Source organism: Phalacrocorax carbo, chromosome 20 (assembly GCF_963921805.1).
Source record: "Phalacrocorax carbo chromosome 20, bPhaCar2.1, whole genome shotgun sequence".
Taxonomy (NCBI): domain Eukaryota; kingdom Metazoa; phylum Chordata; class Aves; order Suliformes; family Phalacrocoracidae; genus Phalacrocorax; species Phalacrocorax carbo.
In genome coordinates this window covers 8,304,708-8,326,399 of record NC_087532.1, presented here as the reverse complement: position 1 = coordinate 8,326,399, position 21,692 = coordinate 8,304,708, and the positions used below count along the sequence as shown (strand labels likewise).

Below are 21,692 nucleotides of genomic sequence, written 5' to 3'. Positions count from 1 at the left end.
CTTCAGGCCGGTGTATAGGGCCTGGTGGCATGGGGCTTTGAAGGCAGCTGCTGACTGGCGTGCATTGTAAGGCGCTGGTGCGTTGGGCCTGGTGCAGGCAGCAGGCTGGAGAGCACACAGCCCCAAAAGCGTAACATTCCTATTCCTATCAACCTGTTTCCCCCTAAGGCTGGATTTCCCAGCCATCCTGTGAAAAATGAGCCCAAAGCAGGGCCATGCTGCTGTGGGGTGTGGTCAGTGCTCGGGCTCTGAGCTGTCCCTTCACCCGCTCCCTGGCCTCGAAATCCCCGTGCAAAACTAGCCGGCTTGGGGAGAAAAAGTAAGTTTTTTTTTCTTCCTCCTTTGGCTGGAGCTTGGTGGGCGAGGGCCACCCGGCAGCCTGTCGCCGCTAGATGGCAATCTGTGACCGCGGTGGGTGGCTCCCTGGATGCTGGGGGGCCCCGGGCACCCAGGGGTGGCATTTCGGGGCAGAGCAGACGCGTCCCATCGCAGAGGATCGATGACAGGGCATTGCCGCTGCTCCTTGCCCCCATGGCTCCAGTTTCCTAAGCTGGGCTGGGGGCTTTTATAGCCATTAAGAGATTTTTTTAATAACTTAAAAGATTTTCCTTCGCAGCGGCCTGTGGCAGTGAGTCCCCCGAGTGACCAGCAGTGCCAATAGGCAAACCACCCGAGGACACGATAGAAAAGGCGCGTGTGTTTGTGTGTGTCCCCGACGCTGCAGGTGTGTTAATGCAAGTCACGAGTCGTTAAGGGACGAGCTGACCTCAGAGCTGGAGCAGCAACACAAGTGGGGGCGGCGTGTGGTAGCTATAAACAGCCGCTCGCCCTGAACGGGCGCCTCGCTGTTGTTTGTACACACGGGGAGATGGAGCTGGGCCCTCGGGGGGGCGATTTGGGGGAGCATTTAGGCCCCCAAAAAGAAGCCCCTGGGTTTGGCAGCCAGGCTGGGACCTGTTGTCCCAGCTCATGCCGCTGCCCAGGTCTTCCCCTAGGGCGATGGGTGCGGGTGGGCGAGGGGAGGAGGAGGATTTGGTCACCTTCCAGGTGGGCCGGCGGCCGAACAGCTGAGGGAATGGCTCAGAAATAGACCGGCGGGGAAGAAATGAGTCACCCCAGGCTGGAAATAAATGGGGCCGCGGGCATGGAGGGGAGCTGGGGCGGCTCCTCGCCCACGTTTTTGTCAGGAGGGAGGAATCGCTCGTGGTACCCCTTACTGAGATGCCCCTTGGGGCTAAACCCACAGTTCTTTTGGGGGAAAAGCATCAAGAAAACCTTAGAAACTGAAGAGGCAGCAGTCAGGCGTTCTCAATAATTTATCATCACAAGCTGTATATACAGAGACAAGCTCTGGCAGAAGGTTGGGGAAGGGAACCTCGCTCCTGGTGGGGCTCTTGGCACGCTGGATCTTCCCCATCAACCCTCTCTGGCTAAAAATCACCAGAGCCAGGACTCCCCTCCGGAGCTTCTCCGGTGGGTGACAGGATGCGTCTCTCCACGCCGACCCCCTGCCACAGGTTGCACCTTGCAGGGGGAGCGTTCCCATCCCCTACCCCACATCCCACCTCCTTCCCTAATTACCCAAATAATTAACAAGGAGAAGCAGGGGAAAAAAGGGACCCCGGAGCCCTCAGATCTTGATCTCAGTCCGGAAGGTTTGCTGGACGTGGTCGGTGTGCTTGGCGGGCTGTCGCTGAGCCCGGATGGTCAACGTGCCATCGTCCCCCAGCGAGGACGACACCGACGTGGGGTCCACGTCTTCGGGGAGCTGGCATTTGTGGGTGAAGGTGTTCATGACGGTGCCGTCCGCGGCCAGCTGGGGAAAAAAAAATGGGTGAGAGAGGGTGATTTTGGGGTGCAGGTGGGGTAGGGGCTTGTTGTTCCCTGCCCTTGGGTGAGGCTGGCAGTGGCGCCTTGTATGTGGTGTTAATATTTATCTCCCCGAGGGGATGGGTGGGATGTGGGTGGCAGCTGGGGGGGACAAAGGTGCATTATTTCGGTTCCCACCCCTCCGGGAGAGGGGTGATTACAAGGCACGAGTTTGTTGGGTCTTGTGGGCTTCACTCCTGCAAAATACGGGGCGAAGATGAGGAAATGGTGAATTAAACCCCATCAGGGTTATGGCCAGGGCTGTTAGGAAGTCACGTGGGAGTCAGCTGAGGATTTTGGGACCCCCCCACGCTTTGGGGGTGAGTGGGGAAGGGAGGGAAGCACCCACCTTCTCGGCATGCACCTCGATCTGGTTGTTGGAGGTGGTGACGATGATGTCCTCGGGGGCGAAGTCACTGACGTCCACTGTGAACTGATAGGTGTTGCCCAAGGTCTTCACAGCGCCGGTGTTGCCAGGCCGAGCTGCTGGAGATGGGGGGGGTCACAGCCACGGTTTGGCGGCAGGGGGATCCCCCAAACACCGCTCTCATGGCTCCGATTCTTGCCCAAACCCTCCGGGACAGGGATGTGCCGGCGTGGCAGGGGAGAGGAGGCATCGCCGCCCCCCTCCTTTGCTCCCAGCCCTAAAAGTGGGGTGTCCCCCCCTCCCCAAACTCACCTGGGAACCCCAAAGTCTCGCCGCGGGGCCGGACGAAGCTCCCAAAAAGCTCCATGGTGCCAGCGGGCGACGCTGAGCGATGAAAGCTGTGCTCCGATGGGAAAGCAGCCGAGGATTTCACGGTCATCCACTGTGTAACCCCCCCACCTCTGACCCCCAGCTCCCGCCGGGGAGGAAGAGCAAAGCCCCCTTCCTCGTCCTCCTCCTCCCGGCAAAGCGGGAGCGGTTATTTCGAGGGGGGGCAGCTTGACGAGCTTTATAAAGCCTCGTTAAGGCTCCCGGCCGCCTGCCAGACCTCTCGTAAAACCGGCTAAATTTAGGTCTTGCGCCTGAGACGGTGGAAATTTTTCCCTTCTCCATCCCCCCCTTCAACGCCATGGAATGTGATGCCGGCATTCCTGCCTATTATTAAGGAATAATAATGATAATTAATTAAAATACTTATTAAATACTCCCTGCCCTGGGTTGTATTTGAGGACTGGGAGGTTGGAGGTGGCGGGGGGGGGTGGGCAGGACAACAACCCGGCTCGCTCTGGCCTGAGCGGGTCCGGCAGCTTCGTCAAGGTCGTTTTTAATGAGCTCGTTTGCAAACTCAGTCCAGCAGCAGCGGCCGAGGTGGGAGGACCGGTGAGGGGGTGCCCAAAAAAAAAGAAAGGAGGGGGTGTCCTGCCCCCCAAAACATCCCTGGGATGGAGTGCAACATCCCAGGGGGGCTGCGGGAAGAGGAGAGGGTGCTGGTGTCGGAGCAGAGCTGGAGACCCTGCCCCGAAGCCCGGAGGAGGCTCCGAGGTGAGACCCACACCCAAAGTGGGGGGATCTTGGGGGGTTGGGGTGATTTGGGGGGGGGTCATCACCCCGTTGCCCCCCCTCCCCCCCGCAGGGTGCCTGGAGTGGGTGAAGCGGCAGCTTTTCCGTGTCGGGGAGGATTGGTATTTCCTCTTCGTCCTGGGGGTCCTCATGGCCACCATCAGCTTCGTGATGGACGTGGTCACCTCCAGGCTCTACCAGGGTAAACGAGGGGCTCCTGCGGCAGAGGGGGGGCTTCACCCCGTGTTTGGGGGGTCACCAAGGTTGGGAGGGGGGTCTGGGGGGGCACATCTTCCCTCCCAACTCTTCTCCTCCAGCCCACCTGTGGCTTTACCAAGAAGTCGGTGACATCTTGGCGCTCAAGTACCTCTCGTGGAGCATGTACCCCACAGCGCTGGCAGCCTTCTCCACCGGCTTCTCCCAAAGCATCACCCCGCACTCGGGAGGTCAGCCAGCTGCACCCCGACCTCCCCAGCCACCCCCCCAAAACAGCCCCGCCCCGGGAGCAGGTGGACCCCTAAAATTTGGATACCCACCCCCAGGCTCTGGCATCCCGGAGCTGAAGACCATCCTGACGGGCGTGGTGCTGGAGGACTACCTGGCCATCCAAAACTTCGGAGCCAAGGTGGTGGGGCTGACCTGTGTCCTGGCGTGCGGCAGCACCATTTTCATCGGCAAAGTGGTGAGGAATTCCCGCCCCGCCCCCCGGCCCGGCTCCTGGTGTTGCCCGCGGTTTCGGTCGGCACCGGGGCGGTGGGGGGGGCACACACACTCAGCGCCGTGTCCCCCCGCCTTGGCACCCAGGGGCCTTTCGTCCACCTCACCGCCATGGCCGCCGTGTATTTGGGGAAGATGCGGACCTCGGTCACAAAGGAGTATGAGGTGGGGATGCTGCCCCTTCCCCAAAATTAATGGGGGCATTTCCCACATCCCCCCAAAATTGGGGGGGATTTTATTTTACACCCCTAAAAAAATCTGGGTTACGGCTAAGCCCCCTCCTCGCAGAACAAGTTCAAGCAGAACGAGATGCTTGTGGCAGCGCAAGCCGTCGGGGTGGCCACAGTGTTCGGGGCACCTGTCAGCGGTGAGGACCCCCCCCCATCCCACCCTGGGGACCCCCAAAGCCTGTCTTAAAGGGGGGGTGGGGTGTCCCCCCATTTTTGCAGGGGTGCTTTTCAGCATCGAGGTGATGTCCTCCCACTTCGCCGTGCGGGATTACTGGCGGGGCTTCTTCGCCGCGACCTGCGGCGCGTTCATGTTTCGCCTCCTCACCGTCTTCAACAGCGAGCAAGGCAAGGCAGGGTGCGCGCCCCTCCCCCTTTCCCCTTTACTTCCCCGGGGTTGGGGGTGGGGTGTAGCATTTTTGGGGTGCTCTCCCCCAAAACCACGTGCTCATTCCTCTCCCCCCTCCCCAGAAACCATCGTTGCTGTTTTTAAGAGCGACCTCAGGATTGATTTCCCCTTCGACCTCGTGGAGACCTTCTTTTTTGTGATTTTGGGGTAAGGGGGGGGGCCTGCCTGTACCCCCGCCTGTACCCCCACCTGTACCCCGCCTGTACCCCGCCTGTACCCCCACCTGTACCCCGCCTGTACCCCGCCTGTACCCCGCTCTCTCCTCCGCAGGGCCGTTTGCGGGCTCCTGGGCTGCGCCTTCCTCTTCTGCCAGCGCTGGCTGCTGGCGGCCGTCAGGGAGAACCGGCTCACAGCCAAGCTGCTGGCCACCGAGTCCGTACCGGGCGTCTGTCTGTCTGCGCCCTGTGTGTCCGTGTGTCTGCCCCATGCAGCCTGCCTGTCCCCGTCCCCCCATGTGTCTGTGCTGTGCAGCCTGCGTGTCTACCCTGCGTGTCTGTGTGTTCCCCCCCATGCACCCTGTGCGTCCTTGGGTGTCCGTGTGTCCACCCCCTGCACCTTGTGCATCGACCCCGTGCACCCTGCGTGTCCGTGTGTCCATGCTGCACACCCCATGTGCTGTGCGTATGTCCACGCACCCACCTCATGCACCCTGCATGTCTCACCCATACGCCTTGGTTGTCCATCTGTCCACGCCATGCACCCTGCATGTCCTTGAGTCCACTCCACGCACCCTAAACATCTACCCCGTGCACCCTGGGTGTCCATATTTCCCCCCTTCTCCATGCACCCTGGGTGTCCGTATGTCCACCCCGTGCACCCTGGGTGTCCGTATTCCCCCCATGCCTCCATGCACCCTGGGTGTCCTAGTGGCTGCCCCATGCACCCCATCTGTCCGTCTGTCCCTGCGCCCCCAGCCCTGCCTCTCCCCCACTCCAGCAAGCCCATCTACACCGTGCTGGTGGTGCTGCTGTTCTCCTCCATCACCTTCCCGCCTGGGCTGGGGCAGCTGATGGCCTCCAGGGTGAGTTGGGGGGAGCGTGGCGTTCCCCAGGGCACCCCAACACATCCCAGTGGGTGCTCAGGACGTCTGTCCGTCCGCCCAGCTCACCATGAAGGAGTACCTCACCTCCCTCTTCGACAACCGCACTTGGGGCGCGCTGGTCTCCAACGCCACCGACCCCACCGGCGTGGACCCTCGGGGGCTCTGGCAGGAGTGGTGCCACCCCTCCGCCACCATCTTCGGCACCTTGGCCTTCTTCCTGCTGATGAAGGTAGCCGTGGCCCCCCCCAGTCCCTGTGGCCCCCCCCTCCCTGAGAGTCGGTCTCCCCATGGGGATGACGGCCCCCCCCTTTTTGGCTGGGCTCTGCCCCCCCCCCCCCCCCAGTTCTGGATGCTGATCCTGGCCACCACCCTGCCCCTGCCCGCCGGCTACTTCATGCCCATCTTCATCTACGGTGAGTCTGGGCGTCTGCTGGGGGGCAGCCAGCCCTGGGGGGGGATGGGGGGGCAGCCAGCCCTGGATGGGGATGGGGGGCAGCCAGCCCTGGGGGGGGATGGGGGGGCAGCCAGCCCCGGGGGGGGACGGGGGGGCAGCCAGCCCTGGGGGGGGATGGGGGGAAAGGCCAGCCCCGGGGGGGGATGGGGGGAAAGGCCAGCCCCGGGGGGGGAGGGGGGGCAGCCAGCCCTGGGGGGGGACGGGGGGGCAGCCAGCCCCGGGGGGGGACAGGGGGGGCAGCCAGACCCGGGGGGGGGACAGGGGGGACAGCCAGCCCTGGGGGGGGATGGGGGGACAGCCATCCCTGGGGGGGGATGGGGGGCAGCCAGGGATGGGGGGGACAGCCAGCCCTGGGGGGAGATGGGGGGGGCAGCCAGCCCTGGGGGGAGATGGGGGGGGCAGCCATCCCCGGGGGGGGATGGGGGGCAGCCGGGGATGGGGGGGACAGCCAGCCCTGGGGGGGATGGGGGGAGCAGCCAGCCCCGGGGGGGGACAGGGGGGACAGCCAGCCCTGGGGGGGGACAGGGTGAAAGGCCAGCCCTGGGGGGGGACAGGGGGAAAGGCCAGCCCCGGGGAGGGACATCCAGCACTGGGGTGCATCCAGGATCCAGGGGGTGCATCCAGCCCTCGGAGTGGGGTGTACAGGGGAGGCATCCAGCCCTGGGGGGGGGGCAGGAATCTGGCCCTGGGGGCGGTTACAGGGGTTGCATCCAGCCCTGGGGGTCAGGGGGTTGTGTCCTGCCCTGGGGGGGCTGCAGGAGGGTGGTCACCTCCAGCTGCACCATTTGGGGGGGGGGGGGAGGCTGGGGTCTCCCCACCCTTCTTCCTCCCCCCCCCCATCATTTTAGGAGCCGCCATCGGGCGCTTGCTGGGGGAGACGGTGGCCCTGCTCTTCCCCCGGGGCCTCCATCTGGAGGGGGACCCGCGCCCCGTCATCCCTGGCGGCTACGCCCTGGCCGGTGAGTCAGGGGTGGGGGGGGACACCCGCGGGTGGGGGGCACCCAGCACCCATACACCAACCGCCCCCCCACCTCCCTGGTTCTCTACGACAGGCGCGGCTGCCTTTTCGGGCTCGGTGACTCACACCATCTCCACGACTTTACTGGTGTGTGAGGCCACCGGTTACCTGGGCCACCTCCTCCCCGTCGTCCTGGCCGTGCTGGTGGCCAACGCCATCACCCAGAAGCATCAACCGTCCTTCTACGACGGCACCATCATCGTCAAGAAGCTGCCCTACCTGCCCCGCATCCGCAGCCGGCACGTGGCGTAAGCCTCCCCCCTCCCCAAACCCCCATATTTTGGGGTGATTTGCTGTGAAATGGTGGAAATTTGGGGGTTTTTGTGGCTCACCAGCTCCTACGAAGTGGTGGTGGAGGAGTTCATGGAGCGCCGGGTGGTGGCCTTGGCCAAGGGTAGTGGCTTCGAGGAGGTGCTGGTGGCCTTGGATGCCTCCGCCGATGCCGAATACCCCGTGGTGGAGACTGCAGGTGGGATGTGGGGCGGTGTTGGGGGGGTGACCGCACCGGGGGGGACATCACCGGGCTTGTCCCCGTGCTCCAGGGTCACCCACGCTGGTGGGCACCGTCAGCAGAGCCCAGCTGGTCGCCTTCCTCCAGAGCCACGAGCACCCCCGGGCACCCCCGGGGCAGAAGGTGAATGGCAAGGCGGGGGGGGAAGCACCCCTCTGCACCCAAAAATGCTGTTTGTCCACCCCAAAATTAACATATCACCTTCCTCCAGCTGGCCACAACAGGGACGCTTGGGGACAACTGCGCCATCGAGCCCGTCATGCTCCAGCTCTCGCCGTGGACCTCCCTGCACCAGGTTTGGGGGGGGAACACAGGGCCAGGAGCCACCAAACCGCCCCCCCCCAGCTCTGTGTCACGGCGAGGGGACGTGGCGGGGGGTGGCTTTGTCCCCACGTGTCCCCGTTGTCACCTCCCCAAGGCCCATCACCTCTTTGAGCTGCTGAAGCTGCAGCGCATCTTCGTTACCCGCTTCGGGGAGCTGGTGGGAGCCGTCAGCAGGGTGGAGGTGAGGGGGGGACAAGGGGAGGGGGGACAAGGGGGGGACACAAGGAGGGGACGGGACCCCAGCCCACCTCCTCTGTCCCCTTGCAGCTGCGGAGAGCGATCGAGGAGCTCACCAACCCCAAGTGATGACTTCTGGGGACCCCAAGGGACCCCTCCCCAGGGATGTCACCCCTGGAAAGAGGAGGGTCCTGGCCCCCCCCCCCAGGGTGATCCGCTGCACCCCGCCAGGGGACCCCAGGAGTCCAGTCTGGGGCAGGGTGGGGATATTCTCCGGCAGAGTGTGCTCTTACATTAAACACATCAATCCACCAATGCACCCTCTTCTTCCTCCTCCTCCTCCAGCCCCGTGGGGTTCATTTGGGGGGGGTGTCACCCCCCCGATACCACACAGCAGCACTTGAAACCCCCCAAAATCGCACCCAGCCCCAGGACATGCACTGAAGTCCCCCAGTCTCAGTGACGCCCCCCCTGGACTCCCCCCTCTAATTATTGGCACATAATTATCCTTAATTATTGCAATTAATAAGGGTGATGGGTGCTTTGTGACTGCAAGATCCTGGGGGAAATGGGGGGGATAAGCCCCCTGCAGCTCGTGGGGCCCCCCCAGACAGGGGCACAGTGGTTTTGGGGGGAGCGGAGGGTGCGGCAGGCGCTAACGAAGATGTAATTAAGCCCGCCAGGGTGATTAGGCACAGCGGGGCAGGTTGGGTGAGGCGGGCATGCCCAGGCTCAGCCGGAGGAGGGGTGAAGCGGGGTCAGCACCAGGGAGACACCCCAAAAGGAGGGCGGGCGCTGGGCGAGGCGCTGGGGTGGGGCGAGGCCCTGGGAGTGGGGAGCAGCACCCACGTGCCCCACGGAGGGCGCTCGGTGGGCTGGGGGGGACCGCAGCACCCCCAGGTCACGGCACGAGGGTGCTCGTAGGGACCCCGGCACCCCAAAGGCCCCGCTCGCCCCCTGCCTCAGTTTCCCCATTGCCCTTACCCGGCCCCGCTGGAGGCCAACAGAGATAAGGTGGTGCCGGGTGCCGCCGCCGCGACGCACCCAAACCCGGTGTCTCGCCCTCCGCCGCCTCCCCGGGCGCTGCCGGACTTTGATCCGGGACCGAGGGTGGCGGCGGGGCTGAGACCGGCGAACTTGTGACACGCGTGGGGCCTCCAGCGGCCCGAAAGCCCCGGCGCAGGGCAAGACCCCACCCAAAGCGCCGCTTTCGCAGCGAGAGGCTGGTGTCCCCCCCCCCCGAAACCGCCCGCCCGTTTTTTTTAATGGTTTTGGAAAAAAAACAAAACCCAAACCTTTTTCCGGCTTTTTTCCACCCGGTTATTTGGAGGCACCGGGCAGCCGGCCCCGCTGCCGCTGCGGCTTGGCTTTGGCTCTGGGGGAGCGGCAGGTGATAAAAAAGCCAAATTCCTCGTGGGTTTTGCTGAGGAAAAGAGGTCCCGCACGGGAAATGCGCCGCGTGCAACCCCTCAGAAATCTTCATAAAAAGGCCCTTAAAACCCCTCTAAAAACAAACCCTTAAAACCCCTTTTAAAACCCTTAAACCTCCCTCTAAAATCCATTAAAACCCCTTAAAAACCCTCTTAAAGCTCCCTAAAACCCCTTTTAAAAACCTGAAAACCCCTTAAAACTCCTTTAAACCCCCTTAAAACCAGAGGGGAAAGCGCCCCCCCCCCCCTTTGCCCCCCAAATTCCTGCAAACCAGTGGGAAACAACGAAATTATAGAAAAAAAAAACAAAAAAAGCACATTTTTATTTAAATCAAAACCCCACGAAAATCCCCCAAACTCCTGAAAATCCATGAAAAACAAGAAAAAACAAAAAGGGGTATGGGATTTTTGGTGTTTTTTTTCTTTTTCTTTTTTTTTTTTTAAATTTTTCCCCTTTTTGCTCTCCCAGATCTGACAGGTCCTTTGCTTCCTCGCAATAAATATACAAAAATAGAATAAATTAGGTTAAAAAATAAAAGGTAACACTGGCAGATCAGCATTAAAGTGGGGGGGGGGGGAAACCCACCACATCCAAAAACCCGACGGGAGAGGAATAAATAGGGAGGGGGAAAAAAAGGGAAAAAAAGGCAAAAAAAAAAAAAAAAAAAAAGCCATTCTTTCGTCTGAAATGTGGGGAAAAAAAAGAGAAAAACACCCCCTCCCCCAGCCCAAAATGAGCTTGAAATTTAATTTTCATGATTATTTTGGGTTTTTTTTTTTTGCGGGGGGACGACGGGGGGGTGACACCAGCTTCATCCCCAACCCCGGGGATGGCAGTAATAATAATACTATTAAAAAAAAACCCCTTAATAATAATAGAAATAATAAATAAACCCCTCGGGAGGAGGGGGGGTGTCTTCATTTGGTTGTTTTCAAGTACTCTGAGGGGTGCGGGGGGGTGTTAGATGGGGACCCCCCCGGCGCCCGCCTGCTCCTGCAGCCCCAGCAGGCTGTAGGCGATGCGCTTCTGGTGCCCCGGCAAGCGCACCCCGATCTTCTTGATGTCGCTGGGAACGAGGGAGAGGGGAAAATAAATTAAAAATGAGGGTTATTGGGGCGGAAAGAGTCCGAAAAGGGTCCCGGTGGGAGGGGGGGGGTTGGGAGCATCCCATGGGGGGGGTCGGTCCTGCCCTGAGCGCCCCGTGGTGCTGGATCCAGCCCCAAAGACCCCCCGGAGATGGGGCCAAATCCTGCCCCAAAGATCCCCCCAGGGATGGATCCAGCCCTGGGCACCCCGTGGTGCTGGATCCAGCCCCAAAGACCCCCCGGAGATGGGGCCAAATCCTGCCCCAAAGATCCCCCCAGGGATGGATCCAGCCCTGGGCACCCCCCCGGTTTAGGGGAGCCCATCACTGCCTCCCCCCCCCCCGAACTGGGCCATTCCCGGGGGACAGACAGCCGGACGCAGCTCATCCCGACCCTCCAGCCGGACCCTGGCCAGGGAATGTCTAATTTTATCCCCTTCCCTCGGGCCAACAACGCCGACGCCACGGAAGCAGTTGCCTTTCCCAGCACGTCCCTGTCCCCGTGGGAGCCGGAGGGGACGCCGTGGGGACGCCGTGGGGACGCCGTGGGGACGCGGACTCACTCGCTGGTCATCTGCAGGACCTTCTCGATGGTGCCGTAGCCCGAGGCCATGAAGTGCTCCGTGTACTGGGGCATCCTGATGGACTCCAGCCACTCGGGGACGGAGCGGAAGGGGACGCCCTCCGAGCCACTGGTGCTGGGCAGGCGGATGGAGACCCTGCGGGGGGCGTGGGGGGCGTGAAATGGGGCGGCAATGGGAGGGGGGTGGGTGGGTGCAAAAACCGATGCAGAAATGGAGGGGTGCAAAAAGTAATGCAAAAATGGAAGGGCGCAAAAATCCACGGAGAAATGGAAGGGTGCAAAAGATCGTGCAAAAATTGAAAGGGGCAAAAAACCCCCCAGTGCACCAATGCAATAAAGCAACCCCAAAGCGTGAAGACGTGGAGATGCACGAAACAACGCCCCAATGCAAAGATGCAAAAACTAAAGGCAAAAGTCTGACGCAAAACGGCATGCAGGAAAGCAAAAGCATCATGCAAAGAGTGCTGAAAAAAAAAAATATGAGAGGAGATGCAAAAATGCCCAGATGTAAAAAAGAATGTGGAAATTTGACGATGCAAAGAGTAATGCAAAAAGCGGAAATGCAAAAAATAAGGCAAGAATGCTGAAAAAGCAAGAAACAATGCAAAAATGGCACAGGGAAAAGAAAAAGCTAAAATGCACAGATGCAAAGAAACAGGAAAGAACGCGAGAATGCAAAACTGCAAAGCCAAATAAAAAATGTGAAGATGTAGAAAAGGATGCAAGAATGTAAAATGGCAAAATCAATTTAAAAAAAGCACAAAGGCAAAACGCGCAAGGATCGAAAGACGCAAAAAGCAACGCAAGAATGCCAAGGTGCAAAAAGGCGCAAGAACGGGGAGATGCAGGAAGCGATGAGAGGATGCAAAAGCAATGCAAAAGCAATGCAAAAGTACAAAGATGCAAAACGGAGCGCAGGAATGCCGAGATGCAAAAGAGCACGCGAGAACGCAAAGGTGCAAAAAAGCAATGCAGAAAGGCAGAGACGCACAAAGCAACGCAATAACGCAAAGGTGAGAAAGAGGGCAGGAACGCAGAGATGCAGGACGCGACACAAGAACGCAGGATGCACTGAAGTGCCCGAATGCAGAGACGCACGAACCAATGCAAAAACGCAGAGATGCAAAAAGCAATGCAAGAACACCAAGGCGCAAAGAAGGACTGCAAGGATGCAAACCTGCAAAATAAAAAACCGCGATGCAAAAAGCAATGCAAAGATGCAAAAGTCCACAAGAGCACGCAACAGCGCAATACTGCAAATTGCAACCCCCTTCCTTACCCCCCCACCCCCGCCCCCTTGCCCTGCCCCGGCTCCCTCCGTAGCTCACCGGGGGTCAAAGTCTGCCAACGCCTTGAGGGACTCGGGGGCGCGGATGAGCTTGTCGAGGATGCTGACGATATCGGCGAACTTGGGGCGCCGGCTGCGCTCCTGCTGCCAGCATTGCATCATCAGCTGGTAGATGGCGGAGGGACAATCCAGCGGGGCAGGGAGGCGGAAGCCCTCGTTGATGGCCTTCATCACCTGTGAGGAGGAGGAGGAGGTTGAGTGATGCTCCTCCAAAAAAAAAAAGCTGTCTGTTTGCAAGAACACCCCCAAGAATTGGTGTCGGAGGAGGGTGGACGCTCACCTCGTGGTTTGAGAGCTCCCAGTAGGGTCGCTCGCCGTAGGACATCACCTCCCACATGACGATGCCGTAGCTCCAGACGTCGCTGGCGGAGGTGAACTTCCGATAGGAGATGGCTTCGGGCGCCGTCCAACGGATGGGGATCTTCCCACCCTACGGCAACACTGGGCTCAAACCTACGCCCCCAAACCCTCCCCCAGCCCATGAGCGAGCACCCCGCCTTGGTGGCGCTTACGCTGGTGGTGTAGGTGGCTTCAGGGTCATCTTCCAACACCCTCGAAAGCCCGAAATCGGACACTTTGCACACCAGGTTGCTGTTCACCAGGATGTTCCGGGCGGCCAGATCCCGGTGGACGTAATTCATGTTGGCCAAATACTTCATGCCGGCGGCGATGCCCCTCAACATCCCCACCAGCTGGATGACGCCAAATTCCCCCTCTTTTTCCTGGGAAAAGGGGAGAATCCGGCCTCGAATCCGTCTCTTGTCCCACCTTCCATGGTTCCACCACCCCGGTAATCCTGGCCTGGGGGGGGATGTTGCCACCAGGCGTCACCTACCCGCAGGAATTTATCCAGCGCACCGTTCTCCATGTACTCTGTGATGATCATGAAGGGTTTGCCTGTACAAAAAAACCCAAAAAGACCCAAAATGGGTAACCCTCCCCCCAAAAAATCCTCCCCCAAAACCTCCCCCTGCCCCCCAAAAAAACACCCCCCAAATTAAAACCACCAACCCCCCCAAAAAACCCAACCCCCCAAAACTAAAGAAGCCCACAAACCTACCAACCCCCCAAAAAACCCCAACCCCCCCAACCTCCCAACCCCCCCCAAAATCTCCAACCCCCCAAAAAACCCCAACCCCCCCAACCTCCCAACCCCCCCCAAAATCTCCAAACCCCAAAAAAACCCAAACCCCCCAACCTTCCTCCCAAAATCCCACAAAGAAACCCCAAGCCTCCCCAAAACCAACAAAAAACCCCAACTTCCCCCCTACACATTGTTGCTCAAAACACTCTTTTTGTAGAGTGTTTTCTGGGGTGTTTTGCAGGGAAACTGGGGGTTTTGGGGGACACACACGCAACACTCACACTTGGAGACGACCCCTTCCAGGCGGATGATGTTGTGGTGGCAGAACTGGCCCATGATGGTGGCTTCGCTCAAGAAGTCCACCCGTTGCTTCTCCGTGTAGCCCACCTTCAAGGTCTTGATGGCCACCGGCACCTCCTTCTTACCACGCTTCAGGGTCCCCTTGTAGACCTCCCCAAATTCACCTGCTCAGAGGAAAGGGGGGGGACACACATTTAACCCCCCACCCTGGTCCAATTTTGGGGCATCTTTGGGGTGACGAAGCCACCTGAGGACCTACCGGCGCCGATGACCTTCTGGCGGGTGATGGAGGACGGAGGGATCTCGGTGGTGAATTTGAGCATGGCTTGATTGGGGTCTTCGTAGGTGTGTGGGTCAACGTAGGTCTTGAGGGGCTTCAGCTGGTCTGTGGGGTGCCGGGTGGGGGGTCAGCATCCATGTCACCCCCGACCCATCCCCATTCACCCCACCATCCTACTGCTCACCTGACTTGGAGAAGTAGACGTCCTCGGCAGACTGACGTGGCCGTGACCTCCGCCTCCTGTGGAAAAGCAGTGTTTTGCCCCCCAAAATCACCCCACGTCCTTCTTTGGTGGTGGAAAAATGGTATTTTGGGGGGTTTTTTGGGGGTTCTGGGGGGGTGTTTTTTATCTCCTTACCGCCGGAGGACGTAGAGGAGAGCAGCCAAGAGGAGGAGGACGAAGACGACACCAGCCACGGAGCCACTGATGATGGCAGTAGATGCCATGGCCTCGGCACCTGCCGGGACAATTTGGTGGGGGGTTTGGGGTGAATCATGCCACCCCCTGGACCCCCCACCCCAAAATTCTGCCCCCGCCTTCGGTCCTCACCCTCGGGCAGGGTCTCGAACTCGTGCTGGGGGCTGTAGGCCCCGTGGCCGTCCGGGGTGAGCGCCTGGACCCGCACCACGTAGGCGGTGGCAGGGGACAGCTTGGGGAGGGTGACGGAGGTGCCCTCGCAGCGCAGCACCGAGTAGCTGTTCTCATCGACCTGGGGACATGGGTGGGGGGTACATGGGTGGGGGGTACATGGGTGGGGGGGGACATGGGTGGGGGGGGACATGGGTGGGGGGGGACATGGGTTTCGGGGTGGTGGGCTGAGGGCCTGATGTGGGACGGACCTTCTTGCTGTAGGTGACCTCGTACTTCCAGACCCGGCTCTGCTGCCGTGGTGGGACCGTCCAGGAGAGGATCAAGCTGGTGGCTGTCCGTCCATCCAGGCTCACCGATGTCACCCGGGGTGGCTCTGCCATGGGGACAGGGGTGTCACAGAGGTGTCCCCAAGATGGAGGGAAGGTAGGGGAGATGCTGGTGGTCCCTTACCTGTCTGGTTGACGCTGATGGTGGTAGCGGCTACGCTACGGTGGTGGCTGTACGATGACACCCCGTTCCGGGCTTCGACGGTGAAGGTGTAGTTGACGTGCGGCTCCAGGTCGGTGATGGTGACCCCCGTCCCCGTCAACCCCCGGGGGGGCTGCGAATAGCGGACCCCCCCGTCGCAGGGACGGCACTCCCCGCTCTCCGGCCAGCACTGCTCGCAGGTGATGCTGTAGGTGACGTCCCCACGGCCACCCTGGTCGGCGGGGGGGGACCAACGCAGCTGCACCGTGGCCCCCAGCCCCACAGCCGTGACACCTTGGGGGGGCGAGGGGGGACCTGGTGGGGCGGGGGGGGACAGAGAGCAGAGAGGGGGGGTCAGGGGAGGGGAGTGGCTGCACCGAGCCTCAGTTTCCCCTCCCAAAAGGTCACTTACGGGTGCAGGGATCGGCGGGGGGGTCGGCGGGGGCGCGGAAGAAGCCGTCCTGGCAGGGGCAGGCGGTGGCGGCAGCAGGGGAGGGCAGGGTGTGGGGCGGGCAGGGCTGGCAGCTGCTCGGGGACACCGTGGCCTTGAAGGAGCCGGGGGCACAAGCTGCGGGGGGGGACGACACACAATGACATCAGTAAGGCCCCCGAACCCCCCTCCCTACCCACTGCATCCTCACCCAGGTGGGCTGGGGGGGGGCAGGCATGAACCCACCCCACCGCCCAGAGTAGGAATTTTAGGGTATTTCACCTTACTTTGCAGTTTCTTTATTAATGGGGACCCCCCCCGCCCACCCCTCTCCCAGCTGAGCCCTACTGCACTCGCTGCACTAGTGATGCTCAAGGGGGACGATCCAGGATGGGAGAGTTTTGGTGCTGCCACCTCATTCCTCCAACCCCGATCAGGAATTTTAGGGTGTTCTACCTTATTTTTCAGCTTCCATTATTACTGTTGGGAGCCCCCCCCCCCAAGCCCCCCCCTCTCCCAGCTGAGCCCTACTGCACTCGCTGCACTAATGCCACTCAAGGTTGAAGATCCAGGATGGGGAATTTTGGGGCCAACACCTCATTTCTCCACACACCCCGCTGCTTCTATCCCCTGGCATGCACTGAGCTGGGGCATCCTCAGCCCCACCGGATCCCCCCAACCATGGCTCCTCACCCCCCCGCAATGCCAGTTTACCCCCCCCCGCCCAAGCCCTACCTTGGCATTTCTCTCCCACTTTCTCGTAGCCGGCGCGGCACAGGCACTCCCCGATGGGCACCAACCACTCGCCGTCGGCGTTGCAATGCAGCACCGGGGCTTGGTCGGCCACCGCCTCCTCCACGCACGTTCCCCGCACCTTGGCCAACGTCTGCGAGTCGACGCCGGCCACCGTTTCGGGGAAGCGAGCCATTCCCCGTAGAACAGCCGGGCATCTCTTGTAATAAATCCGAACGGAAAGCAACGCCACGCAAGCTCCCAAATCCTGGAAAGCCAAGTAGAAACCTTTCCGGCTGAGAGGTCCCGCCGACCGCACCTCAGTGTTGAGTTTAACGTTCCGGGAAGCAAAATCGTCCTGGACAGTGATTTCATCCGGAGCGATGGTGTCGATCTTCTTGAACTGTCTCTTTTGGAAGTTGGTGCCGTAATCCACGTCGGATTCGGCGTAGTAGAGGTTGAAGGTCTCCTTGCAGGAGCCGCTGCCGGCGGTGGGGAAGCTGTTGCAGTCACGGACGGTGAACTGGAGCTCGATGAAGATGCGTTGGGCCACCCCGCGGTAGATCCAGTTGGTGCGTAGCCAGTTCTCCTGCTCGCCCTCCAGCACGTTGCACACCGAGTAGATGTAGATCAAGGAGTCGTTCAGCACGTTCTGCAGCAGGTCCCACTGCCCCCCCCGAGAGAGAGAAGCGGGGTCTATGGGGGGGAAACTGAGGCAGGGTGGGCACTGCCTCCGCTCCCCATGGAGGCACTTGTCCTCATCCCCGTCGATGTCCCTGTCTTCATCTCCATGAGCGTCCCCATCCCCATGGATGTCCCCATATCTCCATGGAGGTCCCCGTCCCGATCTGCGGTCCCCATGGATGTCCCCATCCTCATGGGTGTCCCCATCCCCATCGAGGTCCCCATCCCCATGGAGATCACTATCTCAATGGAAATCCCCATCCTTCACTCCATAGGTGTCCCCGTCCCCAGGGGCGTCCCCATCCCTATGGAGGTCCCCATCCCCGTGGGTGTCCCCATCACCACTCCCACAGAGGTCCCTGTCCCCAGGGATGTCCTCATTTCCATCCCCATCCCCATGGAGGTCCCTGTCACCGTGGAGGTCCCTGTCCTTATCTCCATGGAGGTCCCTGTCCCCGCAGGTGTCTCTGTCCCCATGGAACCCATCCCCATCCCCGGTGTGGGCTCTTGGGGAGCTGCTGCGCGGCGGGGCCGGACGCCTGGGTCCCCGGTGGGTGCTCACCCCTTTGCCGTAGGGCTGGGTGAGCCAGCCCAGCTCGCCCTGCGCCTTGGCGAAGTCCAGCAGGACCACTGTGGGGAGAGGAGAGGGGGCGTTAGTGGGGTGGGCGCCAAGCCTGCGAGATGCCACCAGGACCCACGAGCGGCCCCGGGACATGCAGATGCCACCAATAGACCCAGATACCTCTTGGACCTGTGGATGTCCCTGAGACCCACAGATGTCCCCCAGGGCTCAAGGTCGTCCCTCAGGACCCACATACGCACCCAGGATCCATGGACATCTCTGGGACCCACGGATTCCCCCAGGACCCACAGATGTCCCTAGGACCCATGGACATCCAGGACCTGCAAATACCCCCGGGACGCACAGATGCCCCTGGCCCCATCAGATTCCCCTGCGACCCCCATAAGAAGACCCCCAGGGACCCTCCCCACCAAAAAGAGGGGAAACCGAGGCAGAGCTCTGCACCGTGCCGAGGCCGGGCAGACCTGCCGCGGCACGCCGGCTGCCCCGGCAAGGGCGGTGGCCAGATCCAGCGCCCGGGAGAGGAAGAGGAGGCCGCCGAGGGCCGGGAGGGAAGTGCTGACGGGTGGCCCCCCCCCCTTGATGAATCACCCCCCAGGAATGTGCCCGGACACCAGGTTCACTGGCAGGATGGGTCCCATGGGGGTGGGGGAGTCTCAGGGACGGATATGCCCCCCCTGCTCCGGCCCGCTGAGAGCAGGCAAACTCATCACATGCCCCAAGAGGGTAAAGCCTGGGGAGGGGGGAACCCCAAGGACCTGGTTGGGGGGACACACACGTGGCTCTGTCGTCCCCCCCGTCACCATGCCCGGGGTCAGGAAGGATGCCGGGGCGGATATCCCGGCTTTCCTGTGGCTGGAGATCCCCCCCCCACGCCTCCGGAGAGCGGAAAGCCGGCGGGAGGCTGGCGCGTGAGCTGAGTTGGTGGGTTCTCTGCAGGGTGTCCCCTCCCGACCCACCCTGGGGCTGTGGCGGGGCTGAGTCAGGGGAGAAACCCGGGGCTGCGGCTGTTGAGTCAAGGGGTGCAGCACCCACGGGCGCGCCCACGCCCGGGGCCACCGGTGCTGTTGGCACCTCCGGTGCCGTCACCGTCGGCACCTGCACCCCCAACCCCAGCGCCGCCTGCGCCCCCTCTGCTGTTGCTATTGCCATCATCGTCATCACCGTCACCATCCTCACGGCCATCGCCATCACCACCTGCAGCCCCTACGACACCCTCATCTTCCTCGGCCGCGCCTGCGTTACCACCTCCGCCCCCAGCCCCACGGCCGCCTGCAGCCCCTGCACCGTCACCGTCCCTGTTCCCTCCGCACGGGCACGGCTGTTGCCACCACCACCGCCACCACCATCACCACCACCGCACTCCGCAGCTGCATCCCCGTCCCATCCCCGGCTGCATCCTTGTCCCCGTCCCCAGCTGCATTTTCATCCCCGTCCCAACCCCAATCCCATCCCAATCCCATCCCCGTCCTCATCTTAATCCCGATCAAGTGCACCCCAATTCCCTCCCACTCCCACCCCAGTCTGAATCTCAACCCCAGTCCTGTCCCCACGCCAATCCCAATCTGAACCCCAATACCATCCTGTTCCCCCCTTACCACCCCCTGAACCCCCTCCCCACCCGGGGACACCCCAAACCTCAGGCCGGGCCGGGCAGGATCCGGCTGGGGCACCCAGCACCCCCCAACCTCCCCTTCCCACCAGATTTCCCCCTTTCCAAGCGATGGGAAGCAGCCCCCCCCCCCCCCGCTGTTCTCCCAACACTTTCCCCTTCTTTGCCCCAAACACCCCGATACCCCCAGGGATCCCTCCCGGGAACCGGCACTTCAGGAACGCGCCTCAAACCCTGCAGCGTGTCGGGGTGGTCGGGGGTCCCCGCCACAGGGACCCCCCCGCCGCCTGCCCCCAGCATTTAAAAACTCCTTGTTTTATTTTTTTTTTAACCCCATTTCTATCGTTATGGGGAGTGTTTTCCTTCCCAAACCACCCCCCAGCCCCCGATTTATTTGCATCGGGGGCCGGATCCTTCCATCTTTCCCTCAAAAAGCGACTGCTTAAACCCTTCAGACGGAGTTTTTAGAAACATTAATTTTCAAAAAATTAAATATATATTTTTAAAAAAAGTTACTTTTCCCTTTTTTTAAAGCAAAACCCCCCAAACTGAGCCCAAAAGCCAGCCGGGGGAGGGTTGTGAGGTGGAGGCCGGGACGTTCCTTGTTTTTCCCAGCACTTTTTGGGGTTTTCCTGACATTGTTTTCCAGCTCTCCGGGCTGGATCCTGCCCGGCCCATTGCCGGCCATGGGAAACGTTCCATTTTTGGGTGATTTTCCCCCCCTTTTATTTTTTTAAGTTTTTTTTTTATTAATCCCCTCTTCCCAACCATCCCGTCAGACTTTTTTTGGGGGGCGCCCGGCAGGATCCGGCCCCGGCTCGTGAGCCGGCTGCTCCGCCTGGGAAAAGTTGCCCAAAACTCTTGGTTTTCCTCCCATTTCACCTTTCCCCTCCCTTATTTTGGCTTTCCACCCTCCATTTTAGCTCCCCCCCACTTTAGCCTCCCCCCCCAATTTTAGCTTCTCCCCCCCCCCCATTTTAACACCCCCCAGTTTTAGCTTTTTCCCCCCAAAACGGACCACGGCAGCCGGTGACTCACCACCGCACCCATGGGTGCCCTTTGGGAGGGACGGGGGGCACCCCCCAATCACCCTTTATTTTGGGGGGGCTCCCCCAGCCCTCCCATACCTCTCAGCCCCCCAACACCACCAAACTTTCCCCAAACCCCCCAAACTTACCCCCAAATCCCCCCACCCCTTTGGGTGCGCGCCCAGCACCCCCCCACTCCCCCAGCACCCCAATAAGTGGGCTTTGGGGTGCCTCCCCCACCCCCCAAAGAGCGGCGCTCACCTTCTTCGGCTGCCAGGGAGGTGACGGCGGTGAGGAAGAGGAGGGTGAAGGCCGGGGGGGTGCCCGCCATGGCGGGGGGGGGCGTTGGGGGGCCCGGTGTGCACCCCACAACCGGCGGCACCCAGCGCTGTGGGGCGTGTGGGGCTGAGCACCCCGCTCCTGTTCATTCATGTCCGAGTGATGTCACCCGGCCACGCCCGCTCTTAAAGGGACAGGAGCTGCTCCCAGTACCCACCAGTATGGAACTGGGAGGCCGCGAGCCTAAGGATGGGAAGTTGGGAAGTGGGAAGGTTGGGGGGGTGGGGGGTGGGACACTCCCGTGCCGGGGGGTTTGGGGTGGGGGGGGGGCCCGGATCCACCCCGTGGCGCTGGGCTCCCGATCCCTCCCGCAGCACCGTGTCCCCCCGGCCCGGCCCGCCCCCCAGCTCCGGCCCCGAAAGGGTTAACGCGCCCCCCTCCCCCCCAGCCCCCTCCCCTTTCATTCATGAAGCGGCGTGGGAAGGGGGGGGCCCGGCAGCCAATGGCGGCAGGGGGCGGAGCCAGGCGGCTACTACCGGCTCCTCCCCCCGCCCACCAGCTAGATGGGCAGGGGGGAGATCAGTTGGGGTGCCGGCTGGCCGTCCGTCTGTCCAGCCCTCGGCCCGTCCGTCCCACCCCCCGACAGCGCGGGGGCAGGGAGGTTGGGGGAGGGAACCTGGCGGGGGGCGCTGCGTGGCGCCCCCTTTTCCCGCACCCTCCGGGCCGGAAAACGGCCGGACCCAAAATCGGCTTTTTCCGGCCTAAAAATACTGCCCGTTTCCCACCGCGCTGGGGAGGGGAGTCTACCCAGCCTGGGGCGGGGGGCTGGATCGGGCCCCAGCACCCCCCAAATCTTTCATCACCCGTAGCGGCCCCATCCCCATCATCCTGAAGCACCCCAAATCCCCCAGCACCCAAAATCCTGCAGCACCCCCTTCCC

The 21,692-nt window shown here is 61.6% G+C and overlaps 3 protein-coding genes across 6 annotated transcripts; 1 reads left to right on the top strand and 2 right to left on the bottom strand.

Annotated features, from left to right (window-relative positions):
* Positions 1 to 1,298: 1,298 nt before the first annotated feature.
* HSPB7 (heat shock protein family B (small) member 7) lies at positions 1,299 to 2,900 on the bottom strand. 2 transcript variants are annotated; one of them, XM_064470292.1, is made up of 3 exons: positions 2,549 to 2,900; positions 2,219 to 2,355; positions 1,299 to 1,816 (listed from the first exon to the last, which is right to left on the bottom strand). In XM_064470292.1, the coding sequence occupies exons 1-3, from the start codon at positions 2,673 to 2,675 to the stop codon at positions 1,631 to 1,633; spliced, it is 450 nt and encodes a 149-aa protein (XP_064326362.1). In that variant the 5' UTR covers positions 2,676 to 2,900; the 3' UTR covers positions 1,299 to 1,630. The 2 variants fall into 2 exon arrangements, with proteins under 2 accessions (XP_064326362.1, XP_064326363.1); XM_064470293.1 differs by having other exon boundaries at positions 2,219 to 2,352; positions 2,549 to 2,893.
* A 217-nt stretch (positions 2,901 to 3,117) lies between these two features.
* Positions 3,118 to 8,549, top strand: LOC135316582 (chloride channel protein ClC-Kb-like). 3 transcript variants are annotated; one of them, XM_064470267.1, is made up of 19 exons: positions 3,118 to 3,337; positions 3,429 to 3,557; positions 3,673 to 3,801; positions 3,898 to 4,037; positions 4,160 to 4,237; positions 4,361 to 4,439; positions 4,522 to 4,647; positions 4,771 to 4,855; positions 4,979 to 5,080; positions 5,645 to 5,729; positions 5,812 to 5,979; positions 6,094 to 6,163; positions 7,053 to 7,163; positions 7,257 to 7,470; positions 7,558 to 7,691; positions 7,765 to 7,856; positions 7,945 to 8,028; positions 8,152 to 8,238; positions 8,325 to 8,549. In XM_064470267.1, the coding sequence occupies exons 1-19, from the start codon at positions 3,238 to 3,240 to the stop codon at positions 8,361 to 8,363; spliced, it is 2,052 nt and encodes a 683-aa protein (XP_064326337.1). In that variant the 5' UTR covers positions 3,118 to 3,237; the 3' UTR covers positions 8,364 to 8,549. The 3 variants fall into 3 exon arrangements, with proteins under 3 accessions (XP_064326337.1, XP_064326339.1, XP_064326338.1); XM_064470269.1 differs by lacking the exon at positions 3,429 to 3,557; XM_064470268.1 differs by lacking the exon at positions 4,979 to 5,080.
* Positions 8,550 to 9,954: 1,405 nt separating this feature from the next.
* On the bottom strand, positions 9,955 to 21,685 carry EPHA2 (EPH receptor A2). The gene is made up of 17 exons (XM_064470072.1): positions 20,735 to 21,685; positions 17,813 to 17,880; positions 16,570 to 17,233; positions 15,817 to 15,972; positions 15,387 to 15,719; positions 15,185 to 15,309; positions 14,895 to 15,054; positions 14,703 to 14,802; positions 14,529 to 14,584; positions 14,324 to 14,449; positions 14,046 to 14,228; positions 13,516 to 13,577; positions 13,193 to 13,402; positions 12,961 to 13,110; positions 12,661 to 12,854; positions 11,313 to 11,468; positions 9,955 to 10,731 (listed from the first exon to the last, which is right to left on the bottom strand). Exons 1-17 carry the CDS (start codon positions 20,802 to 20,804, stop codon positions 10,626 to 10,628), a joined length of 2,919 nt encoding a protein of 972 aa, XP_064326142.1. The 5' UTR covers positions 20,805 to 21,685; the 3' UTR covers positions 9,955 to 10,625.
* Between the last annotated feature and the right edge of the window lie 7 nt (positions 21,686 to 21,692).

Coding starts and splice junctions, on each gene's coding strand:
- LOC135316582 (XM_064470267.1), top strand. CDS start 3,238: ATGGAGTGCAACATCCCAGGGGGGCTGCGGGAAGAGGAGAGGGTGCTG. Junction 4,856..4,978: donor TTCTTTTTTGTGATTTTGGG/GTAAGGGGGGGG, acceptor TCTCCTCCGCAG/GGCCGTTTGCGGGCTCCTGG. Junction 5,980..6,093: donor CCTTCTTCCTGCTGATGAAG/GTAGCCGTGGCC, acceptor CCCCCCCCCCAG/TTCTGGATGCTGATCCTGGC.
- EPHA2 (XM_064470072.1), bottom strand. CDS start 20,804: ATGGCGGGCACCCCCCCGGCCTTCACCCTCCTCTTCCTCACCGCCGTC. Junction 15,055..15,184: donor AGGTCACCTACAGCAAGAAG/GTCCGTCCCACA, acceptor CCATGTCCCCAG/GTCGATGAGAACAGCTACTC. Junction 14,229..14,323: donor CCAGAAGGTCATCGGCGCCG/GTAGGTCCTCAG, acceptor TCCTCTGAGCAG/GTGAATTTGGGGAGGTCTAC.
- HSPB7 (XM_064470292.1), bottom strand. CDS start 2,675: ATGACCGTGAAATCCTCGGCTGCTTTCCCATCGGAGCACAGCTTTCAT. Junction 2,356..2,548: donor CGAGACTTTGGGGTTCCCAG/GTGAGTTTGGGG, acceptor CCCCATCTCCAG/CAGCTCGGCCTGGCAACACC. Junction 1,817..2,218: donor TCGAGGTGCATGCCGAGAAG/GTGGGTGCTTCC, acceptor TTTTTTCCCCAG/CTGGCCGCGGACGGCACCGT.